The sequence below is a fragment of the Paramisgurnus dabryanus genome, chromosome 2 (genome assembly GCF_030506205.2).
Source record: "Paramisgurnus dabryanus chromosome 2, PD_genome_1.1, whole genome shotgun sequence".
In the NCBI taxonomy this organism is placed as follows: domain Eukaryota; kingdom Metazoa; phylum Chordata; class Actinopteri; order Cypriniformes; family Cobitidae; genus Paramisgurnus; species Paramisgurnus dabryanus.
The window spans coordinates 33,700,684-33,720,698 of record NC_133338.1 but is presented as its reverse complement, the minus strand read 5'-3'; the positions used below and the strand labels follow the sequence as shown (position 1 = coordinate 33,720,698).

General features: G+C 38.3%; 1 protein-coding gene across 1 annotated transcript; it reads left to right on the top strand.

Annotated features, from left to right (window-relative positions):
- Nucleotides 1-9,899: 9,899 nt before the first annotated feature.
- heatr3 (HEAT repeat containing 3) lies at nucleotides 9,900-20,008 on the top strand. Its single transcript, XM_065289541.1, has 15 exons — nucleotides 9,900-10,164; nucleotides 10,480-10,652; nucleotides 11,643-11,730; nucleotides 12,309-12,412; nucleotides 12,678-12,787; nucleotides 12,900-13,040; nucleotides 13,828-14,132; nucleotides 16,697-16,787; nucleotides 17,030-17,184; nucleotides 17,424-17,506; nucleotides 17,618-17,754; nucleotides 17,978-18,066; nucleotides 18,163-18,306; nucleotides 19,184-19,360; nucleotides 19,715-20,008. The coding sequence occupies exons 1-15, from the start codon at nucleotides 10,033-10,035 to the stop codon at nucleotides 19,823-19,825; spliced, it is 2,040 nt and encodes a 679-aa protein (XP_065145613.1). The 5' UTR covers nucleotides 9,900-10,032; the 3' UTR covers nucleotides 19,826-20,008.
- Nucleotides 20,009-20,015: the final 7 nt, after the last annotated feature.

Here is a 20,015-nt window from a genome sequence, read left to right as displayed (position 1 = left end):
TTAATGATAATAATTTAAATTTAATAATTTAATCCAAACCGACTAACAGTGCATTCAAGTCATACATTAAACCAATGTGTTAGTTTCTCTTTAGGAATCGAACCCATAACCTTTCACGCCACTGACGCAATGTTTTACCAACTGTGCTGTTTTGTGTTAAAAATAAGTTAACATCAGGTCATGGCTTCAGATGTAAATAGCATTGATTCCCACATCCCTCACTTAACCACAACTAACTTGTTACTATGACTGCAATAAAGGGAGGATTCCATATTCCTAATCCCCATCCCACGTCAGACAAGTGATAAGAGCCATTAGGGACTGATGATGGGATCCTCCTACAGCAGAGTGCTCTGAGTGAACCAAAGCATGTGAGATCCAGGCTTTGTTTTTGGCAGACGATGGATAATCTATATAGCGCTAGTTCAGCAAACATGTCATTTGCTGTAGCATGACACATATAGCTGCATATGTTGAATGATAATAAGTATATTCTGGATAGCATCTTAACTGAGATACAGAAAGTTCTGTTCTTCGTGATTTACACAAATACATTTGATGTCAGTACAATTATGCAGAAAAGGCTGTGAGAATGTTTGGATCCGTGAGATTCAGGAGGATCTGTACTTTTTATGTCTTCAATGTTGTAAACTGCAGAATTGCTTATCCATCCGCATATTAATTTTTAGAATACCAACATCGAGGCCTGAACCGTGCTGTATCTGTTCAATGTTTGGCGTAAAGCAAAACATTTATTTAAAAAAGGAACAGGAAATCATTTTTGAGAAAAATCACTTCCAAAGCATCTGATCATCATGTTGGTTTATCTCCTGACCGCATATCCAACATAGCCTTTAGGGAGAGCACGGGTCATCTGGCTTTATTTGCTCATGTTATTATTTATCCTTTGAAGTTCATTGAAGGATCGGTCCAGAGAACATTACTAATGATTGTGATGAATTCCTCACATGCAGATTTTAAAGACCAAAAAGACAAATGGAAAAAATCTGTATGTGATACGGCAAAGTTATTGCTTGTTTTTTGGAGAAGAATGATAAATGAATGAGTCTCATGTTCTCACATGAATATTCAATAGTCACAATGTGATTGCCAATCATCTCATCGTGATTTTGCCCTTTAGGAGATGTGGGGTTTTTTGTGATGTTTGTGAACTTTTGTTATTCTTTGCTGGGAAAATAAATCACTGGCATCTGCAAACAGATTTTGGAAAGCGTTTAGAATATTCTTCTAATAACCAAAACTAGCTCACAGAAAACAATGGGGCCTGTAAAAATGTCTTGTTTTGAATTACTGCATGTTTAGTTGTACCAGAAAAGTAAGCATTGAGCGTTCAGGAATTCTAATAAAAAAATCATTGAGACCATAATGTATACGTATGAAGACATTTATAAGTGCTAATATTTAGATGTTGCAGAATGATGCTTTGGTTACTGCCAATATCGTAAGCTGTAGCAAACTGGACAGGATCAGAAAGGAATCTAATGAATATATGACGTAATCTGATCTGGTTATTTGGTTCAGATAACATCTTTTTATATGGTTGAAATAGCTGTTCTGTAAAGGGCGGGAGAGGGGTGCTAATGACCACAGCTGAGTTTCCTTTTGAAGAAAACGGCACTGAGATAAAGTTTTCATCTGTTTGCTTTGTTTATCAGAAATTGAATGTGTCTTATATGAAGAACGGCCCAAATTAAGCCCACATGGTATAAAGCGTATGATGTCATCCAGTCGAGTTTTAGCATTGTGGCCATTTGCAGTGCAAGAGTTTATTAGTGGGCTCTCATTGCCATTTAAAGCCCTCAAATCTATTCAGTATATTTCAATTATGTTTAAAAGATAATTGAAATGTTTGGCAGGACGTCAGAGCAGACTGGTAATGCTGCTCATCCACTATACAATAGAAACTGATTAAAATAACCGTAATGCTCTTCTCAAATCTAAAGGGGGTCGGTCGGTACACCGGACGAGAAGCGTCGCGTCTAGGACAACTCGTAGGTATTGTACACATTAAATTGCGCAAGCTTAGTCACATAGCGTCTACTTCAAAATGCAAAATTTATGTTAATCGCTAATGATTTTGGACAAATATGATGTTATTTAATGTTAAACTTTGTGAGTTGCGCTCTGTGGTGCGACAGGGATTTGAGCAGTGTCCAGAGTCACAGCGGACAGGCACCGCCGGTGTGGGAACATTCATAGAAAATAATGTGTTCTGTTTTTAGATTCATGGCGTGGCACTTCTTGTCCGGTGTGCGACCACCTTTAAGGAATCTCTTGCTGTATCCAAAACTGCTCCATGTCTTTTATATAGATGGTTTCATCAGACGCACGTGTTGTGGTTACTCTCCTGAACCAAAGTGAACTTCATGTCTGTATTTATTTATTGGCTGAACTGATCTCTGAAACACATACCTTGTCGGAAATAAAATGTTTTGGTTTACTAAATGCGAGTAGAGATGACAAGCATGGATCACAACTGTGCAGAGAGGCTTGGCAGCCAGGCAAGAATTCAAAGATCTGTAGTTAAAGGAACAGTATGTAGGATTGTGGCCAAAACTGGTACTGCAATCCCACAACTGGTGCTCAATACACAACATGATAACATAAACATAAGTTAGGGCTGCAACTCCACTTTTTAAATGACAATATCTTGGCCGGACCACTGTTAGGTATATAAGTATTGAAATGAAAATTATTTCTTAATGTATTGGAACATGTCAGGGCCATTTTATGATTAATTGATATAAATTTCTTATACTGTTCCTTTAACATTGTATAAATTAATTTTACACAGTAATGTCAGCTCAGTGTAATAGTTGATACACATTAGATATAATATATGGACAGAGGTAATTTACTTGTCATTTATTTCCCTTGTTATCAAAAATAAACTAATGAAAAATGACTATTATTATTTATTCTGGAAGTACTGGAAGTCCACAAAAGCTGTTTGTTTATGTTGTTGCTGCTGAAACCGTCTAGTAGTGCACTATATTAGGTGTCAGCCATTTTGTAGTGGTGTCCCGAAACCTGGGTAAACAAATTGCCTATAATAATTCACTCTTTTTTCTTTACAATGCACTGTCTGTGCATCCAATGTAAACTCGCTAACTTACCATTTCCTATGTTCCCAGATAAGACAGCTGCCTTACTGAATTGTGTAAACCCTGTAAATGTATAATCATACGCTTGCTTAGATTATAAAATATATAAAATAACCTCTTCTTTTAAGAACCTTTGACTGAACGGTTGGAACCAGAAATAGTTCTTCTGTGGCATCGCATTATTTTTAAGAGTGTAATGTTTATAATGAAAGTGATAATACTTTCTGCCGTATGGTATTTACGACAGTCTCTGGAATCGCTCACTCATTTCCATTCACTTCTTCCTTAATACTCAAATGTCTTCTGCTATATAGGGAACAAGAAGAAGTGAACAAGTGAGTGGTTTCGGACACAGCATCTGTGCCTCAACTCAAAATGTTTAAGGTCCAGCTGAGCTTCTGCCAGAGAATGTCAAGCCCACGCCCTCCGAGGCAAACACTGGATAACGGCCCAGAGAGCTCACATGATAGGCCAGCTGACCGCAACCCTTTCAGCCAATGATTACACTTGTGGAGCTGACAACCCACCCCCTTTTAACCTTCCACCTCATTGGGCATCCGGGATTGGTAGATTGGTATTGGCCTAACATGGTCTTTTTAGCATGACATAGGCTATATATGCAAATGTACACTCAATCATATTGAAACTCATACAGTCAATTCAATACACTGGATGATTCCAGTAAATCCGGGATCCTTTTTATTTTTGTAGCCTGGCATGGTTTACCTGGTGGGAGAGGAGGGGATGTACTGTGTAAGCCATTTAGTTTCACCTTGTGTGCCCTGCATTCACTTTTTCTTTAATTTGTTCAGAAAAATATATGACTCATACCTTCTAACTGACCCTTTCTCATTTGTTTAACTATTCCCACTCATCCCTTACATACACACTTTGCATGTATCCAGATCAAATGCAATGTGAGGACACAATCAAATAGATCAACATGCCAAAGTCACGTGGTGTGTGAACGCAATTACAAACCAGAATTACATTTAGTCAGGTGTAGGTTCAACAGTTTCATCAGCTGGTAGTATTTACATGTAATTGTAAGACAAATTGTTGCTTTTCCTAGTTTCATTTTTTTTTATTCATGTGTTATGCATTACTAAATTGCACAACATTTTGTTTCGTTTGTTGTGTGAATAACAAAGACCTTAATGTGACATTAAGGGTGGCCGCCAATCAAAATGACCGTAGAGTTATTAGCGCTTCACGTGGAAATAATCCACGGTCTGAACCCATGATTTGGTACGAAGCCAAAATGATTTATTGATGTCTGTCATCACGCAGTTCCTGTTACATCCATAAGGCAGTGTTACATATCAAACGCTCATTGAAGCACACATTCGTACACTCTAAACCGTGACTACTCACACCTTTATTGCCAGGTAAATGCCAATCAGGTTTTGGGACAGTTCAGGGCTTCAATCGCCCATAACAGGCATCTATGACAGAGTACATTCCTTACAGCACAACTACTTCAAAGCCAATGGTTGACCGGAGCTCCTGTTATTCAGAAAGGGCTTTCACAAACCGTCAGTGACGCATGCAAATGCACTCACAAAGCATTTTCCAAATATTGTCCTTTAATCAAGTGTCATTATGTGATTTTCCTGACCTTAGAGACAAACATCACCCACTTATTTTGATCCAAACAGCCTCCTTCCTCCTCTTACGTAAGACCATTAAGATTGTTCATCTGTCTTTCTCATTCTGTCTCTTGGATCAAGTCTCTCTATTGTATTGTTTTTAAGGCAGCACTGGACCAGTGTGCGTTCTGATTGTATTACAGTGCATGTGTGGGCACAGTGGTGGAGATGTGGCTTTGCTGTCTCATAAAACAGTGAGCAGCTCTGCCGTTTAGCTTGTCATGTAGGCCCACATGAAATCTGCACCCACACAGAACTTCACAAGCGCTGCAGCATTCAAAATAAAAAATAAAATAATGCACGTTCTTCACAAACTCTTGTAAGGTTATTAAATATTTTTGGATTTATTAATAATGCATTTTCAATTAAACAGGATAAAAGCAGAAGCAGCTCCATTTTGCTGTGTTTAAATCTTTTTGCCAGAATTCTGCAGCTTAATTGTGATTTAAATGTACAAAATGCCAAAAAATCCAATCGATTCTGTCTGAGCTGGGTCATAAGATACCAACACAAGCCTACAGCCATGTGCTCTTACAGCACTCATGCTTCTCTCTCTCTCTCTCTCTCTCTCTCTCTCTCTCTCTCTCTCTCTCTCTCTCTTTCTTTCTCTCTCTCTCTCTCTCTCTCTCTCTCTCTCTCTCTTTGCTTGCTCTGGTTATTATAAAACAGTCCAAACTTAGTACCCAACACATTTCTTAGCATGTTCTGCTATAGAGAGTTAAGATTTTAAGCTGTATATATTGGAGAACCAAATGAAAAAATATTCTTTATTATTAATAGACTGTAATATATATTATGAATATAATATACTGTATATTCACTATAGTAAATTCTAGTAAAATTCCTGAATACTAAATTGCTTCTGAACCTATACCATAGTAAATATAAAGGATACTGCAGTATTTGCTACAGTTTAGCAATTCACTACAGTTAACACTACAGAATACTGTAATATACATTATCAAAGTGTAGTTATTATTATACTAGTCTACAGTATACAACATTTTGCTGTAGTTTACTTTTTCAGAATTGGGAAATTAGCAGTCGAAAGGATTTTTCACATTTCAGTGGTGCATACAAACATGTTAACATTATTCCAACCTTTTTTCTTATAAATACACACACATTGCATGAATTCTCCAATATATCTCGATATAAACCCACTATATGCATGTGACTCCAGCAGAGTTTAAAAGGTTAAGACACAAAACTCGCATGCACACTCACACACAAAAATACACTGTTGGTAATACCATTCCTTGGGGGCTTATCATGTTCTCTATGTGTGAAATGACTTCACATGTAACTGCCTCTAATATATAGGTCTTGCCCTCATAACTAATGCTAACACCTTCACCACAATTAGGCCTTCACGCTTTTCAAACTGCATTTCCATGGAAAACACTGCTAATGCTAATCCGGTTAAAGGTGATGTTGCTGTCATGTGGCCAGAGTCGGAAATTCTTTCAATCGTGCACTGAAACATTGCAAGCGTTGAATAGACAGAACTACCTTGACCAAAAAAGTATCTGGTGGCACCATTGCACAGAGTGCAATGGTTCCATAGTATTAAATAATTACCATAATGGTATTTAGAAGTTAATAGTTTATTGTGCATGTCCAAAAACCTTATACAGCTGTTTGACTTCTGACAACTATTGTACAACTATTGACCTATGACTTTTAATTCAAAACACATCCTTTTTACTTTGGCTTTTTATATCAGTGCAGTTGTTGCTTATGGTTAATCTAGTAGAATAATGATGCACTTAACCTCAAGCACCTCATTTAGATAAAATTGTTGTTATTTAACTGCTATTACATTATTAAGAAATATTATTTCCTTCTAATAATAATCCATTTTGATGGCTTCTTTGAAGTATCGCTTTCTCTGGAAAGCAAGTCATATGAATCAAGGTTGTCATTCGAAAGTTAACTTGTCCAATCAGGTTTTTACTGTATGAGTGATGCACATTTTTAGAATGACATCACAACTCCCTCCTACACCGAGGTCCATATCACACTATTAATCCTAAACAGATCATTTGCACCAATATTTTTATTCATAGGAGAAAGAGGTGAAGAAAAGTATTTGGACCAGATCCGTGCTGTATTTTATAGTGTTTCTGCAGCTGGATGAGTCTGTGTGCTGTTGCTTTGCTTTGGAGGTCGGATTGACGCCTTCAGGGCAACAGCTGATGGATAAAGATAACAGGGAAAATTAAAACAATATACCGCATCTGTTCTATGAGCCTCTCTTTTTCTTTTTTATTCAGCTGGAAACAAACACCCTGATTTCTGTATGTATTCTGTAAATTAATTTATTCTTAACATGTAAATCTGACAAAACTGGACATCAGCACGAGTGCGTTTTTATTTTGAAATACATTTTCTTACACCAGTTTAGTGCAAATACAACCAAAAATGTCAGATTATACCCCACAGTATTTATATAGTAAATATATGATTTCGTTTTAATGGCCCAACATTGGCTAAAACCAATGACGTGAGTTCAAATCATGTACATGGAAAAGTGTTCAGGAAACCTACATAAAAAAAACTATACAGAAAACAATATTTGTATTCCAGTTCTTTGCGATAAATTCTTAAAAAATGTCTGGTGTTCTGTTGTACCTCAGTTTCACCCAACGGGGGAGGTTTGCACGAAAATGTCTATTTAATTAAGTGTCATTATGTGGTTTTCCTGTCACTACAGACAAACATCACCCACTTATTTCAACCTACAGAGCCCCCTTTTCTCATCTTACATAACTAGTCCGTTTTATACATCCATCTGTCTCTCTCCTCTTTTTCAGATGAAGTCTCTCCGCTTTAGCCGCATGGGACCAGTGTTCTGACTCTATTATAGTGCTTGTGTGGGCACAAGGGTAAAGATATGGCTTTAGTACAGTTTACTGTTGTTTTAGTTTCATAAACAGCTTTGCTTATGAGGTACAAACACAGGCCCACAGACAAAGTCTTGTATCAACATTCCTAGGAGGTGTTTTATCTCACACTGTCTGGCATTTTTTGCTTTTTTCAGAAGGAATCACCTGAAAAACTTTGGAGGAAGCATTGTGGGTAAATAAAACTTAAATAAACATGAATAAATATAAATAAAGGAAACACATAAACAATGCCATAAATATATAATACAATTTCCCTTCCTTTTTTTTTGGTAAGATGTGTGGTTTGATATAATCAGCTGAACTACTTTAACAGGCTTAAATATGTTTAAATTAACTCAGACCACAACAGAGAGACCAGGACTAGAGAAAAAGAAATCACATGAAATCAGAGTTTTATGTTTAGCCACTTGCAGGGTTCGTGTTTTTCTCTATGAGACTGTGTGTATCCGTTCAAAAAAACATAAATATGTTTTGTTGCCTTGTACTCAATGTTTCCACTGCGGTGAAGCGTTTTAAACACTCAACAACACACAACAAACAAGTCCTCTGCAACAAATTGCAATGCCATTAACATTCTGTAATTAATAGACGTTTATTACATTCGACAGCATAGGGCAAAAAGGAATGCTGCGCTAAAGAGTGTGTTTAACTTAACATTAAAATTAATAATATTAAAGCTGGGTGAACAATATAGTAAAGCAGATATGACTGATCACACATGCTGAAGGAATGTCTGGCCTATTTGTTTTACTCCAAATAAAAATCATACTTGTTCATTCACCTCAGAATGGCCAAAGGGCCAATGCCCATCCGCAAGACGCTCTCATTGGCTCAGGCGCTTATGGATATTTTATGCAGCAGATGTATTTCATCATCCTGCTGTGCTGTTTGTGCTCACAAACAAAAAAAGTGTGAAATTGCTGTGGAGAGATTTGGGACGCTGCTAGCAGGGTAACGTAGAGCAACGTTTCCATCTAGTGCTGAGAGGGAGTAGTTCATTGTCACCCTGATGCAAGACTGAGATTCTTTAGCTGTGCAGTCTTACTGTATAATGTGTGTGACTGCATTCAGAATACATACAACTTAAGGATGTGTATAGATAAATGAGTTTATTAGTTCATCTGTCTTTCATAGATAGAGAGCTGTTATTTCAGTAAGAACATCAGACAGTGTGCCTGGGGAAACCATTTGGATCAGGAATCAACCTTTACACACTCAAATGATTCAGTTTTTATTGTGTATTGCAGACCAAGAGAGGAAAGTAGGCTACATGTGTTGAGATGTGCATTGGACACATAATGTTGAAATCCTCTCTTATCCGCAAGCTGTATGTGATTTTGAAACATGTTGATTTGTGATGAAGTATGGGCCCTGAACTTTTCTTAAGCTCTCTCTGAGGACAGCTGCTGGGGTGAGTTGCCACGCGCTGACTAGCAGTAGGGGATCTGGAAAGGAAGAGCCGGGGTCTTTAGCTCTCATTGGACACACAACACAGAGTTAGGGGAGGTCACACACGTGCTACAGCCAAAACTGACTTCATTGAGAAAGAAAGAAAGAAAGAAAGTAGGAAAGAAAGAAAGAAAGAAAGAAAGAAAGAATTGTTCATGAACGTATATGAACATTAAACTTATTTACATTATTTGTACTGATAAAGATAATAAAATAAATTAATAAAATAAAATTCTCTGTGATTTTACAATGGTACAAGTTTAACCTGAATGCAGTGAAAGTATGGATAGAAGTGTCTGCCAAATGCGCAAATGTACAAAATAAATGTATTAAATGTATTTAAATGTTTAAAACTTGAGCAAGAGTCAGAGAGAATGAGAAAAAAGAAAAATCTCCCTTTCATCCAGGTTCCTAAGAGAGGATGCTGGAGAGGTACTGACAGATTTTAGACAGCAAAGGATAGGATTTACTTTTAAAGCAGTCAAAGATTAGACATGGACTCTCTGGCAATCTCCTAAAGGACTTTGCCTATAACAAGATCAAATGCGTTTGCTTTAAATTTATGAATTGTTGAGTGATGGGACTTTAGATTGAGAAACCACATGACAGGTTGTTGATCATTTGCCGTCCTATAATATTATTTCTCAGGCCGAATATTAAGATTTTTATCAGTCCCATTCTCCCTCTCCTATTACACGCACTGTCAACTGCGGTGCGCCTCAGAGCCACTAGGTAGCGCGGTAGCCACTGTTTTCGACACTCTCTTTGCGACAATTTCTGACGCTGTACGGCAGCGCCTAATGTCCACATGGTCGCTCGTGTTATTAGCTTGTCTGGATTTTTCAACTACCTCGCAGCTGATATTACATTTAAAGTGTAAAGCACTTAAAAAACATCCAGATGGGAAAGACGAAGAACACCAAATTTAAACGACCGCCGTTTTCGCCTGACGGCCTTGCAGTAACTTCTGTTACACATGCTGCTGAAGAAATAGATGATGAAGATTCTCCTGCAGCGGAGTTACTCGATAAAGTGAGTTTACTATGAGTTTACAACACTGACAGCTTTGTTGATAGGCGGTAAATCATCGTTACAAATCAGTAACTCCAAAGTAAAGTAAATAGAGACCGTGACAGGAATAAATATGGCGCATATAATGACTGTGACAGCTCTTAAACTTGGATGCATTGTAAGCATGGTCACTCGATAAAGCCAGTCAGCTAACATGCTTTAAATCCTGACTGTCAGACAATGGAATCAACTCCTCCATATAATTTCGGATGTACGCAGTCTTTGTTTAATTTAGTAGAGGGTTTATAAAATCTGTTTTTTTGTGTGTTTGTTTAGTTGCAGAGTCCGTCAGCAGACATGCGCGAGTATGCTTGCGCGAGCATCTCTCGTGTTGTGCAGCAGAGTCTGACAATCCCAGCATTCCTGCAAAGAGATGCAGTCAGGAAGATTGGACCCTTACTGCTGGATCACAGCCTGGCTGTCAGAGAAACTGCTGCTGGAGCACTCAGGTGACACTGACAGATACATAATACATAACACACAAAACATCAAAGAGTAAATGTGACCCGAGCTGGCGGAAGGAGCACATTTTCAAAAATGAGTTTATTTATATTTTGACATTCTCTAATAAAAACAAACTTCAAAACGATGTATGATTTGTTGGAATTTGACAAAAAATTCTACACATGTTGCAAGTTAATAGATTCAGCATAGTCAACCTTGAGAGCAAAATAACTGGTGAAACTAATAGATTTGGAGCGCACAAAGTCAAAACAATATCTCATTTTCCAGCATGGGTCCCAAATTGCCTCGCCCCTGTGAAACACAACCAGGTGTTCCCAAACTTTGTCATTTCAGAAACCACCTGGACAAGTATAATTGTCAAAACACACCTAATTGTTTTTTTTAATGGAAATATGGGGGAAAATAAAATTATTTTCTTTAGTAGTTTTTTGTCATTGTTTGAATAAAATATAAGTTTAATAGCAATACAAAATATTATGATTAGGTAGTAAATCCATTGTCATTGCTAGTCATTAAGTGCAGGGACTAAACTGGACTAGACAGGGAGTAAACTATTTTTGCGTCATTGACCACAACAGCCAAGTGACTTTAACACATGAAAGGGATAGTAGGCCTACACCCCAAAGTTAAAATGATGTCATCATTTACTCACCCTTTTGTTGGTTTAAACCTGTATGAGTTTTGTTATTTTGTCAAACAGAATCAAATATATTTTGATCATGGATGGTAAGCACACACTACCTTCTGACTTCCATAATATTTGTTTTTCCTACTATGGAACTCAGTGGGTACAGTGTCAACTGTGTGGTTAGCATCCTTTATCAAAATACCTTCTTTTGTGTTCAACGTAACAAAGAAACACGTGCATGAACAACATTAGGAGGAGTAAATGATAACAGTGGTATGAATTAGTTCAGATCAGATGTTCATCTGAATGTAATTTTGCTTCTTTACCTTCTGTGCATGTGTTACAGAAATCTGAGTGCCTGCGGAGGTCCTGAAGTATGTGAAAACATGGTCAGACAGGATGTGCTGACGCCTCTCTCTGCTCTCATGAGGGAGGTATGAATGTTTTATCTTTACACTGTTAACTCTTGTAGGAATACAAAAACTGAAAATTCTTATATCATTTACTCACTTTTATGCCACCCCACCAGGTGTATATGACTTTCCTTCTTCGGTTGAACACAACCACAGTCAATTAAAAAATATGATGTCTCTCTTCTCTTAGTAATGGAATTGGATGATGCCAAATTTGTTAAAACTCCAAAAAGCACATACCGCTATCATAAAATGAATCCATATGATTCCATCGCCTGAATAAATGTCTTCTGAAGCAAAATCATTTTTGGAAATTTGCATTGTGAAAATTTTATTTAAATGATCCACATGGGTTTCCAGATCAAACATTCACAGGGGAGTCGAGTTCACACTGCTTCTTACATGAGTGACACATTATAAAGCTTACTTGAGATTTTTCATTTTTGGATGAACTATTCCTGTGCTATTCACAGCTGTTACCCTATGATTTATACATGTATATTAAGTCAAATACCTATTGGGATTGATTTGCTTGACAATTTTTTTATTCACTAAAAACACCTGCTCTTATCTGTTTTATATTTTCTGGTGGAGAACAGTGCTGTGCTGGTTTTGACGTGAACCCTGCTACTGTTACGAAGGGACAAAAGCATGTGGTGGAGAACATTGCCAATGAGGCTGTGAATTTACTTTGGAACCTCTGGTAAGATTGAGCTCAGACAGACATATTATACAATACCTTAACAGCTCTGTGGCAAGTTTCTTGAATACATCTCCTTAGGCCACCTGATATCAAATTGAGAGGAAGTGTTTTTGTGACTGCATATATCAATCTCAGTGAGCATTCTGGTGTGAGGCATACAGAAAATGAATAATGCAGTTGTCTAGACTTAACTATGAAGAGTATTTATCACAGATAATAATGAGATCTCTGTGTGTGTTGTGTTTTGCTGTGTGTGTGTGAACAGTGAGAGCAGTAGCACTGCGGTATCCATGTTTAATAAAGCCGGACTTCTAGATGCTCTTCTACACTGTCTAGAAAGGCACCACCAAAATATGGAGCTTGCGTTGTCAGCAGGTGACACCAACTGCATTTATTATTTATACCTCTCATGTATGAACAAACACAGCTGTATGTGTCTCTTTATTCATTCTCATATTTCCATGTTTTGTATGTTTTGTCTGTGTAGCCCACTGCTTGCACACAGTATCAGAGGAGAACTCAGACCTGGTCCGCAGTGTGAATGCAACAATGTTTGCTGTGTTGGATAACATTCTGTCCGCAACGCATACCAGTATGGAGTACACTCTCTTGCGTACCCTGGCTGCAGGTAAATAACACACAACACTGGATGTGCTTATTCCTACAATGTACAGGGTTCCCACTGGTTCTTGAAATCCTTGAAAGTTTGAATTTGGGGGGAAAAAATTCAAGGCCCTGGGAAGTTTTTGAAAATATACATAGATACAGGTCATTGAAAGTGCTTGAATCTATGTAATGTAATGTTTGTTCCCTGAGAAGGGAACGAGACGCTGCGTCTCCCTTGCCATACTTCCTGCCTCCCCGTAACGCCATCTTTGGCAATATTTCAGATAGCAATATTCTTCATGGCTCTCGTGTCACCCTGTCTTTGTCGTTAAGCCTCACCATTGGTTGAATTTGATATACACATTCAGATGCACTTAACCCCGGAGGTGTCCCCAAAGTGTTACTGCAGTGACGCAGCACGGCTTTCCTCAAAAGGGACTTTAACAATGTATCTTAAAAGGTAACACAATGTAACTTTGCTCTCACTTGAAATTTGTCCGCACATTTAGTCCTTGAATTTGAGGGTATTGGACCTGGAAAGTCCTTGACAGATCCTTGAATTTGAAGTTAACTAAGGTGTGGGAACCCTGAATGTAGTAAGAGTACAAAACTTGCCCTGCAACATGCTTCACAGCCTCTGTGGGACCATTTTACGGATTTCAATTGGATTTTGTTAATAAAGAATTTGTAAAAAGCTAATAATAAGTTATTGAGTTAATTATAAATGCTGTTGTAGTGCTTTGTGATTGGCTGGTTTACGGAGCCTAATAAATGTTTCGTATAAATAATAGTTATTTATGTTTCCGAAGGCTCTTTATGGAATCTAAAGAACGGTCTGTCTTCAGCCCAGCAGTCTCAGACAGTCAGCGCACTCGTAGCCACTCTCTCACAAAGCCTCAGTTTGGACGCTGGAAAGTTTATCCCAGATCTGTGGCGTGCTGAATCTGCTCGTCTGACTATAGATAGCACATCTGCCACAGACTCAGCTAATACAGACGAACAGCCGCACAACACAGATGAAGCAGAGGATATGGAGGAGGATGGGAAGATTAATGGAGGAACACCGAATGGCAGGAAGTCCAAAAAAAATAACGATATCTCAGATTTGTTGCCCGTAAGTTATAGCTGCTCTGTCTTGTGATGCTTTAAGTGGGCACATTAAAGAAAATTTTGCACTAAAGCTGCCAAAGGTAATGGGGTGCTATATTAGATTATTATGTATTTAACAGCATAAAATATTATTTGCAGTTAATTTCATCATGGAGTTTGAAAGTAATACAGTATCTGAATGCACAACAAGTGTACGTGTTCAACAGCATTCAGATATTTTCTTTTTATCAGTAAAATATGGAGAACATTTTTTTTATTCAGTCCAGATAGGACCTTTATTGGCAGCCCTAGTTTGCACTCATTCTGTGCTAGACATAGAAGAGTCAAAGTGCACGCAGAGGTCAGCAACACCCATCGAAAGACCGTCTGCACTTTATTCCACTACTTGATGGCTCTGTCTTACCCTCTGGGTAAATGTTACATGACTCAGTTATGGGTATTGTGAAGCAGGACATTCAGTACCATACTCCACCCTGCCTGTTTTCTCTGTCTTCCCTCAAACCATCTTAAGCATGTGGTGGCACATCTGTCCCTCAGATGTCAGTCAGTTGATTTCAGCATCGGTTATATTGCTAAATAGTAGTCATCATAACAGTTCAGATGCAAAACCCTCTAACAGAGTCTGAGATGTTTTCTTATGTTTAGATTCTGTGTTTCCACTTTAATGCCAATGAAATGGTTATTGGTCAGTAATTGAAAAGCATTATTTTCACAAATGTCACTTATTTTGCAAATTTGACTGTCTTTCGCTGCAAAACCTTTTAAATGCAACTAACTTCTAACTTCTAAAAAAATTTACTTCTTTTGATGGGACATAAACAGTTGCAAAATCACTGTAAAAAATAAACAATAAACATTTCAGAAAATGTCAGAATGTAAAAATAAAGAAACTGAACCCCAAATTAGGGGGCGCTGTAATCCATGTCAGCCATATTTGGATTGTGTTCAGGTCTAAAGCCTGATTTATAGTCGTGCGTAAGCTTTATGCCGTAGGTACGCTGCAGGTTACCCGTTTACTGTGCGTAGCTCTGCGTAGCCTGACGTGCACCTCGCTAAATTTTTAACAGCGTGTCAGTTCTACGCGACCTGCAAGCGCTGTGATTGGTCCATCAGAACCCCACCCGTCAGGTAAAAATTAAACTGCGTCATAGGTATTTCCATTTTGTGAAGGTGAAAACAAAGATGGGCCAATTTGAGGAGTGATTTAACTCAAACTGCAACAAAAGTTGCTGTTTATTTACTTCCATCATTGTTGGTCTTGTGAAATCATACACAAAAAGTTGCTGTTTCTTCTTTGTTTGTGGGTTAACTTGCCAAGCTGCTGCTTCTTTGACGGTCGCGCTGCTACTGTGGTTACACACGTCACGTCGATACTGCCTACCAGCGGTCTGTGCATGTTTGCAAGTCGAGGTGGACGACGACGCAAAAGTATGAATGAAAACGATATATCGGGCCGATATTTGTGAGTTTTATGTGCATCGGCCGATATGTGACTGCCTTGTTCGACGATTTTTTCCGGCATTATTTACAGACAGAGTGCTGGAAGGCGCGAGCGATTGCAGGTCATGTGACTAAAAACAACCAACCTTTCCATGACAACATCGAAAGCTCGGCCTAACAGCTGATCATAGCTGGACAAAGCGGGTTTTTATTTCTCATCTCTATGGGGTGGTTTCTCGGACAGGGATTAGACTAGTCCTAGACTAAAATAAATGTAAGAACTGTCCAAACTAATAACATCTCTTTTTAACATATCTTAAAATACATCAGTGCCCTGTGTCTTGCCTCAAAATGGACACAAGTAATGTTTTTAGTAAGGCATGTTTGTTAAAACTAGTGATATTTCCCAATTAAACTAAGCTGTCCTAGTTTAAGTATATATATATATTTGAAGGAGTAAAGTGCTAGAAATCAATATCCTTTGCTGATAGTTTCTCGTCATTGTGGAGAGTGCAGTTCATGGTTCCATATCACCCTCACCTGTTTTTACTATTTGTTAAATATAGTTTTTTTTTTAAGTTCAATAAATGTTACTTTTTTAAAATTGAGACTTGTAACATTTGGCATCATCATTGTCATTTTATGATGTAAATTGAGTGAGCAAAATCAGTATCAGCTCAAGAAAATTGGCAGCCTGTATCGGTCATCGGCTAAGGCTGATGAAACAAAAATCAGTATCTATATCGGCACTGAAAAATCCATATCGGTCGATCCCTAGAACCTACCCCATCGCAGCTCCACCATAGGACCTAAGCACAACTATAAAGAGCTCTTAAGTACTCACAAGGGATATCAGTTTGAATGTGATCCACTGTCATCAAGTCTCATGCACTTAGAGGACTTTGCTGTGGATGTGGTATTTCTGAATGGCCTTAGGCCGGGATTAACCCGATTTGAAGGGAAGGTATTTGATAAACATATAATACGTGCCGAAAACATTTGGTTAATATCATCTGATTTTTGTAGGAGTGCCGTTAAGTGGCTTTTGCATCTGAGCTCCTCTTATATACCCATCTCTACATGTGTTCAGATGACTCCAGTAATTAGTTTTTTGCTGTGTGTTTATAGAGAGACAGACTGGAGTTACGTGAGGCAAGTGCACTGCTGTCAGCACAGCAGACGTCTCTGGAAATCATCGTCAACATGTGCTGCTCTGATGGTGAGTGTGTGCGCATAGGCAAGCGGGTGCTTGTGGGAGCGACATTATTATTATTTGAAGTGCTAATGTGCCAGATTAGCGCAATGACCTCTATGTGTTAAAGAATACCAGGCAGAGGGTAACGTGATTGGGTTTTTCAAAAGAAATGACTGTACTCCCAAAGGACTACAACATGTGGATCAACAGCATTGATGTTGTCTAACACTATTCATTCTCAATTAGTGTTTATTGTGTGTGTGTAGAGCCGTCAGATGATGAGTGGGAGGAGATGTCCAGCAGTGATGAGAGTGAGATGTGTGCTGATGGGATATCAGACACTAACTCCTCCCTCTTCTCTCCTCTATGCCTGTCTGCCGAACTACACACAACCCTGCTCGATCACAGCATACCTCAACAGGTAACACAACCATGGCATTACACAGCAAGCAAAGGCCAGAACCACAAGAGTCTGATTTAATGATGTGTTTTACTGAGCGTATACCTTACCGGTCCAGCGGGAGGATGCAACTTTTTCATGCTTCATTCCAGACTGCTCTTGGATATTTGCAAAAATAAACTTAAATGAGAGCTTTGTCGGTGTATTTTGTACTTTGGTGATTATGGAGTGCATGCCAGCTTTGTATATCTGTTTTTTAGGTTTTAAAGAAGGCAGAGTTTCCAAGCCCCGCTGCCCTCGAGCTCTGTAGCAAGTACCCTGTTTGGAAATGCCTTGTGAAGAAGTAAGGCATCCACAGATATTTTATGGTTTTTTGTATTGTGATCTTTATTCATCTGTGTTGTTAAGGTGCTTGTAGGTGGGATATGCTATACACTTTCTTTGTTTCTTCCAGGATGTATCGGGTACAGTGCCGAGCACTGACGTGTCTCCATAACATCCTTGCTTCTATGGACACAGACACTCTTGGTGGGGCTTCAGGGCTCCAGGCCGTTGCTCAGCACCTCTCCTCTTTAATCTTCAGCTCAGCAGGTAGGCCTTAATTTTTCGATTTCCTACCAAATCTGTCAGGCTTTTAAAAGAAAGTCATTAATATGACTAGCCACGCATTCTTGGGGCTAATGTGGTTTTGCACATTTCATTGTTTCGGTTGGTCTTTAGACTTCTATTAGATCTTATAAGAGATGTTAGGTCATTATTTTAAAGGAGGTTTAAAGAAGTGTAATATCTTTTGTATTTGATTATTCATTTTTAGAGGTATTGAAAGATGAGGAGTTCCTAGAGGCGGTAACCAGTGCAATACGCTCTCTGCTACAGATCATGGCCTCCAAAAGCATGCCTCAGGTAAAAAGCACAGTTATTTATTATTTTAATCTATTAGTAGATCATTGTCGTAAGCTGTAGTTTGTGTTTTACATCTATGTGTGTGTTTTCCTGCAGTGTATGACTCCACACCAGCTAATGAGTTTTTGTGAGGCAGCAACCAGGTGTGAGTTGGTCAGTGTGAGAGTTAATGCTCTGGCCATTCTCGGCATTACAGGAAGCTCTCTTGCCAAAGAGAAAGACACTGCAGAAACTCTACAGGTAATACTGATAGTAAAAGTTTTTCAGATCATATTATTCTTCATATTCTGTATTTTTATCCTAATATGGACACAAAACATTTTAAAATTTTGCGATACACCAAACCACTGCCAGCAAAGTAGCGCAGTCTGTGAGGTTGCTTCACATTGCCAATTTGCTGGCTGCGTCAGGGTTCAAAGTTGACCTGGCACAACAAATGGACGTTGGCCAAATCCTACGTTTGTTTTGCACCTGCGTGAGTTGAGATAACTTCCTGTACCAGCAGGTGCCAGTGGTTGGTGTTCATTACTCAAAATGGGTAACCGGAGGAGCTAGTGAATGCAGTGATTCATGATATATTTGTAATGTCTTATGAGTTGTATATTTTAGGAATATTCTTATGCGTATTTAAATTAGCGTTCTTGAATTCGTTGTTTAGTTTCTTCATCACTTCTGCTTTTCATGTGCACTGGTTGGCTATGCAAAACAGCCAATCAAAATGATCCGACTCCTATACTACCACCACCGCTTATTCAACATGATGAATCGGCCAAAAAAAGTGACAGTGACTTACTTTAGTGGGCAGTGCAGAACACACAGAAAAAATAAGTCAGATGACGCTCAAAACCTGCTCAAATGCCGACTATTGGCTTGGTGTGTAATTGGCTTTAGAGTAAATTGAATTTAAAACAGTGATGTTTTATTACGTTATTTTATGTTTTACAAGTTAAATACGATTGTATACAATGAGAAAGTTAATCTTTTTTTGGGCTTTGTGGAAACTTGGATATATGGTGTATCATGTCAAGCTATGTGCTTCTGTGTATCTTGCGAGTTTAATACTGAGCAATTTTAGCAGTATGTGTCTAAAGAATTTTAAAAACTTACTTATTTGCAGATGATTGGAATTGCATTGCTGAATATTGCAATGAAGGACACAAACCTTGTGGTGTGTGGAGAGGCGCTGGACGCCCTCTTTGATGTGTTTGCCGATGGCGATGAAGCTGAAAAAGCTGCAAAAAACATTAACCTGCTCTCATCTCTCAAAGCCCTTCAGCCAGGATTCAGGGCCAAGGTATTACAGAAAAGCAATATTATAGGAATATTATCAGAAGCTCACACTGTATATCACATTCACACACCAAAAAGAAACATCTCGCATCTCATGTACATGTTTTAGTGTGGACCTAAAGGTCAAAAGCCAAGCTTTCCAAAGCCACTTCACACAGTGAGGAAAGTGACACTTAAATTTGAATGTACAAAACTGTTGACCAATCAAAGAATTTCCACTTTAAAAAGTGTTTTATTTTTTTAAAGAAATTCCGTCTGGAAACGTCTAAGGACACATAAGTATATCTCTGTATTCTAGTATGTTCTTAAGCCTTTAGGTGGCAGGCTTTTCACAGTTTGGCATTTTATTCTCTCAAAGCTACGAAAGGAGGGGAAAGGAAAATACAGCCCTGATCAGCTTTGTGTTCTGGACAACATAAGGATCAACCTCAAGAGATTCATCGGCTACCTAGAGAACCTGAGAAAATGAGTTTCCATATCATTAATACAAAACGGCTCACCTTTTTGTAATTAGCTTTTTTATGTCTAAAGTTTTATTGAGTGTTTATGTCTGGAAATTTAAGTTGAAAAAATAGGTTTGGTGACATTACTTTGCCGTTAATGTTTGTAACAAAACATATTGGTGCTTGAATTAAAGCATAAATTATCATAAGTGTCTG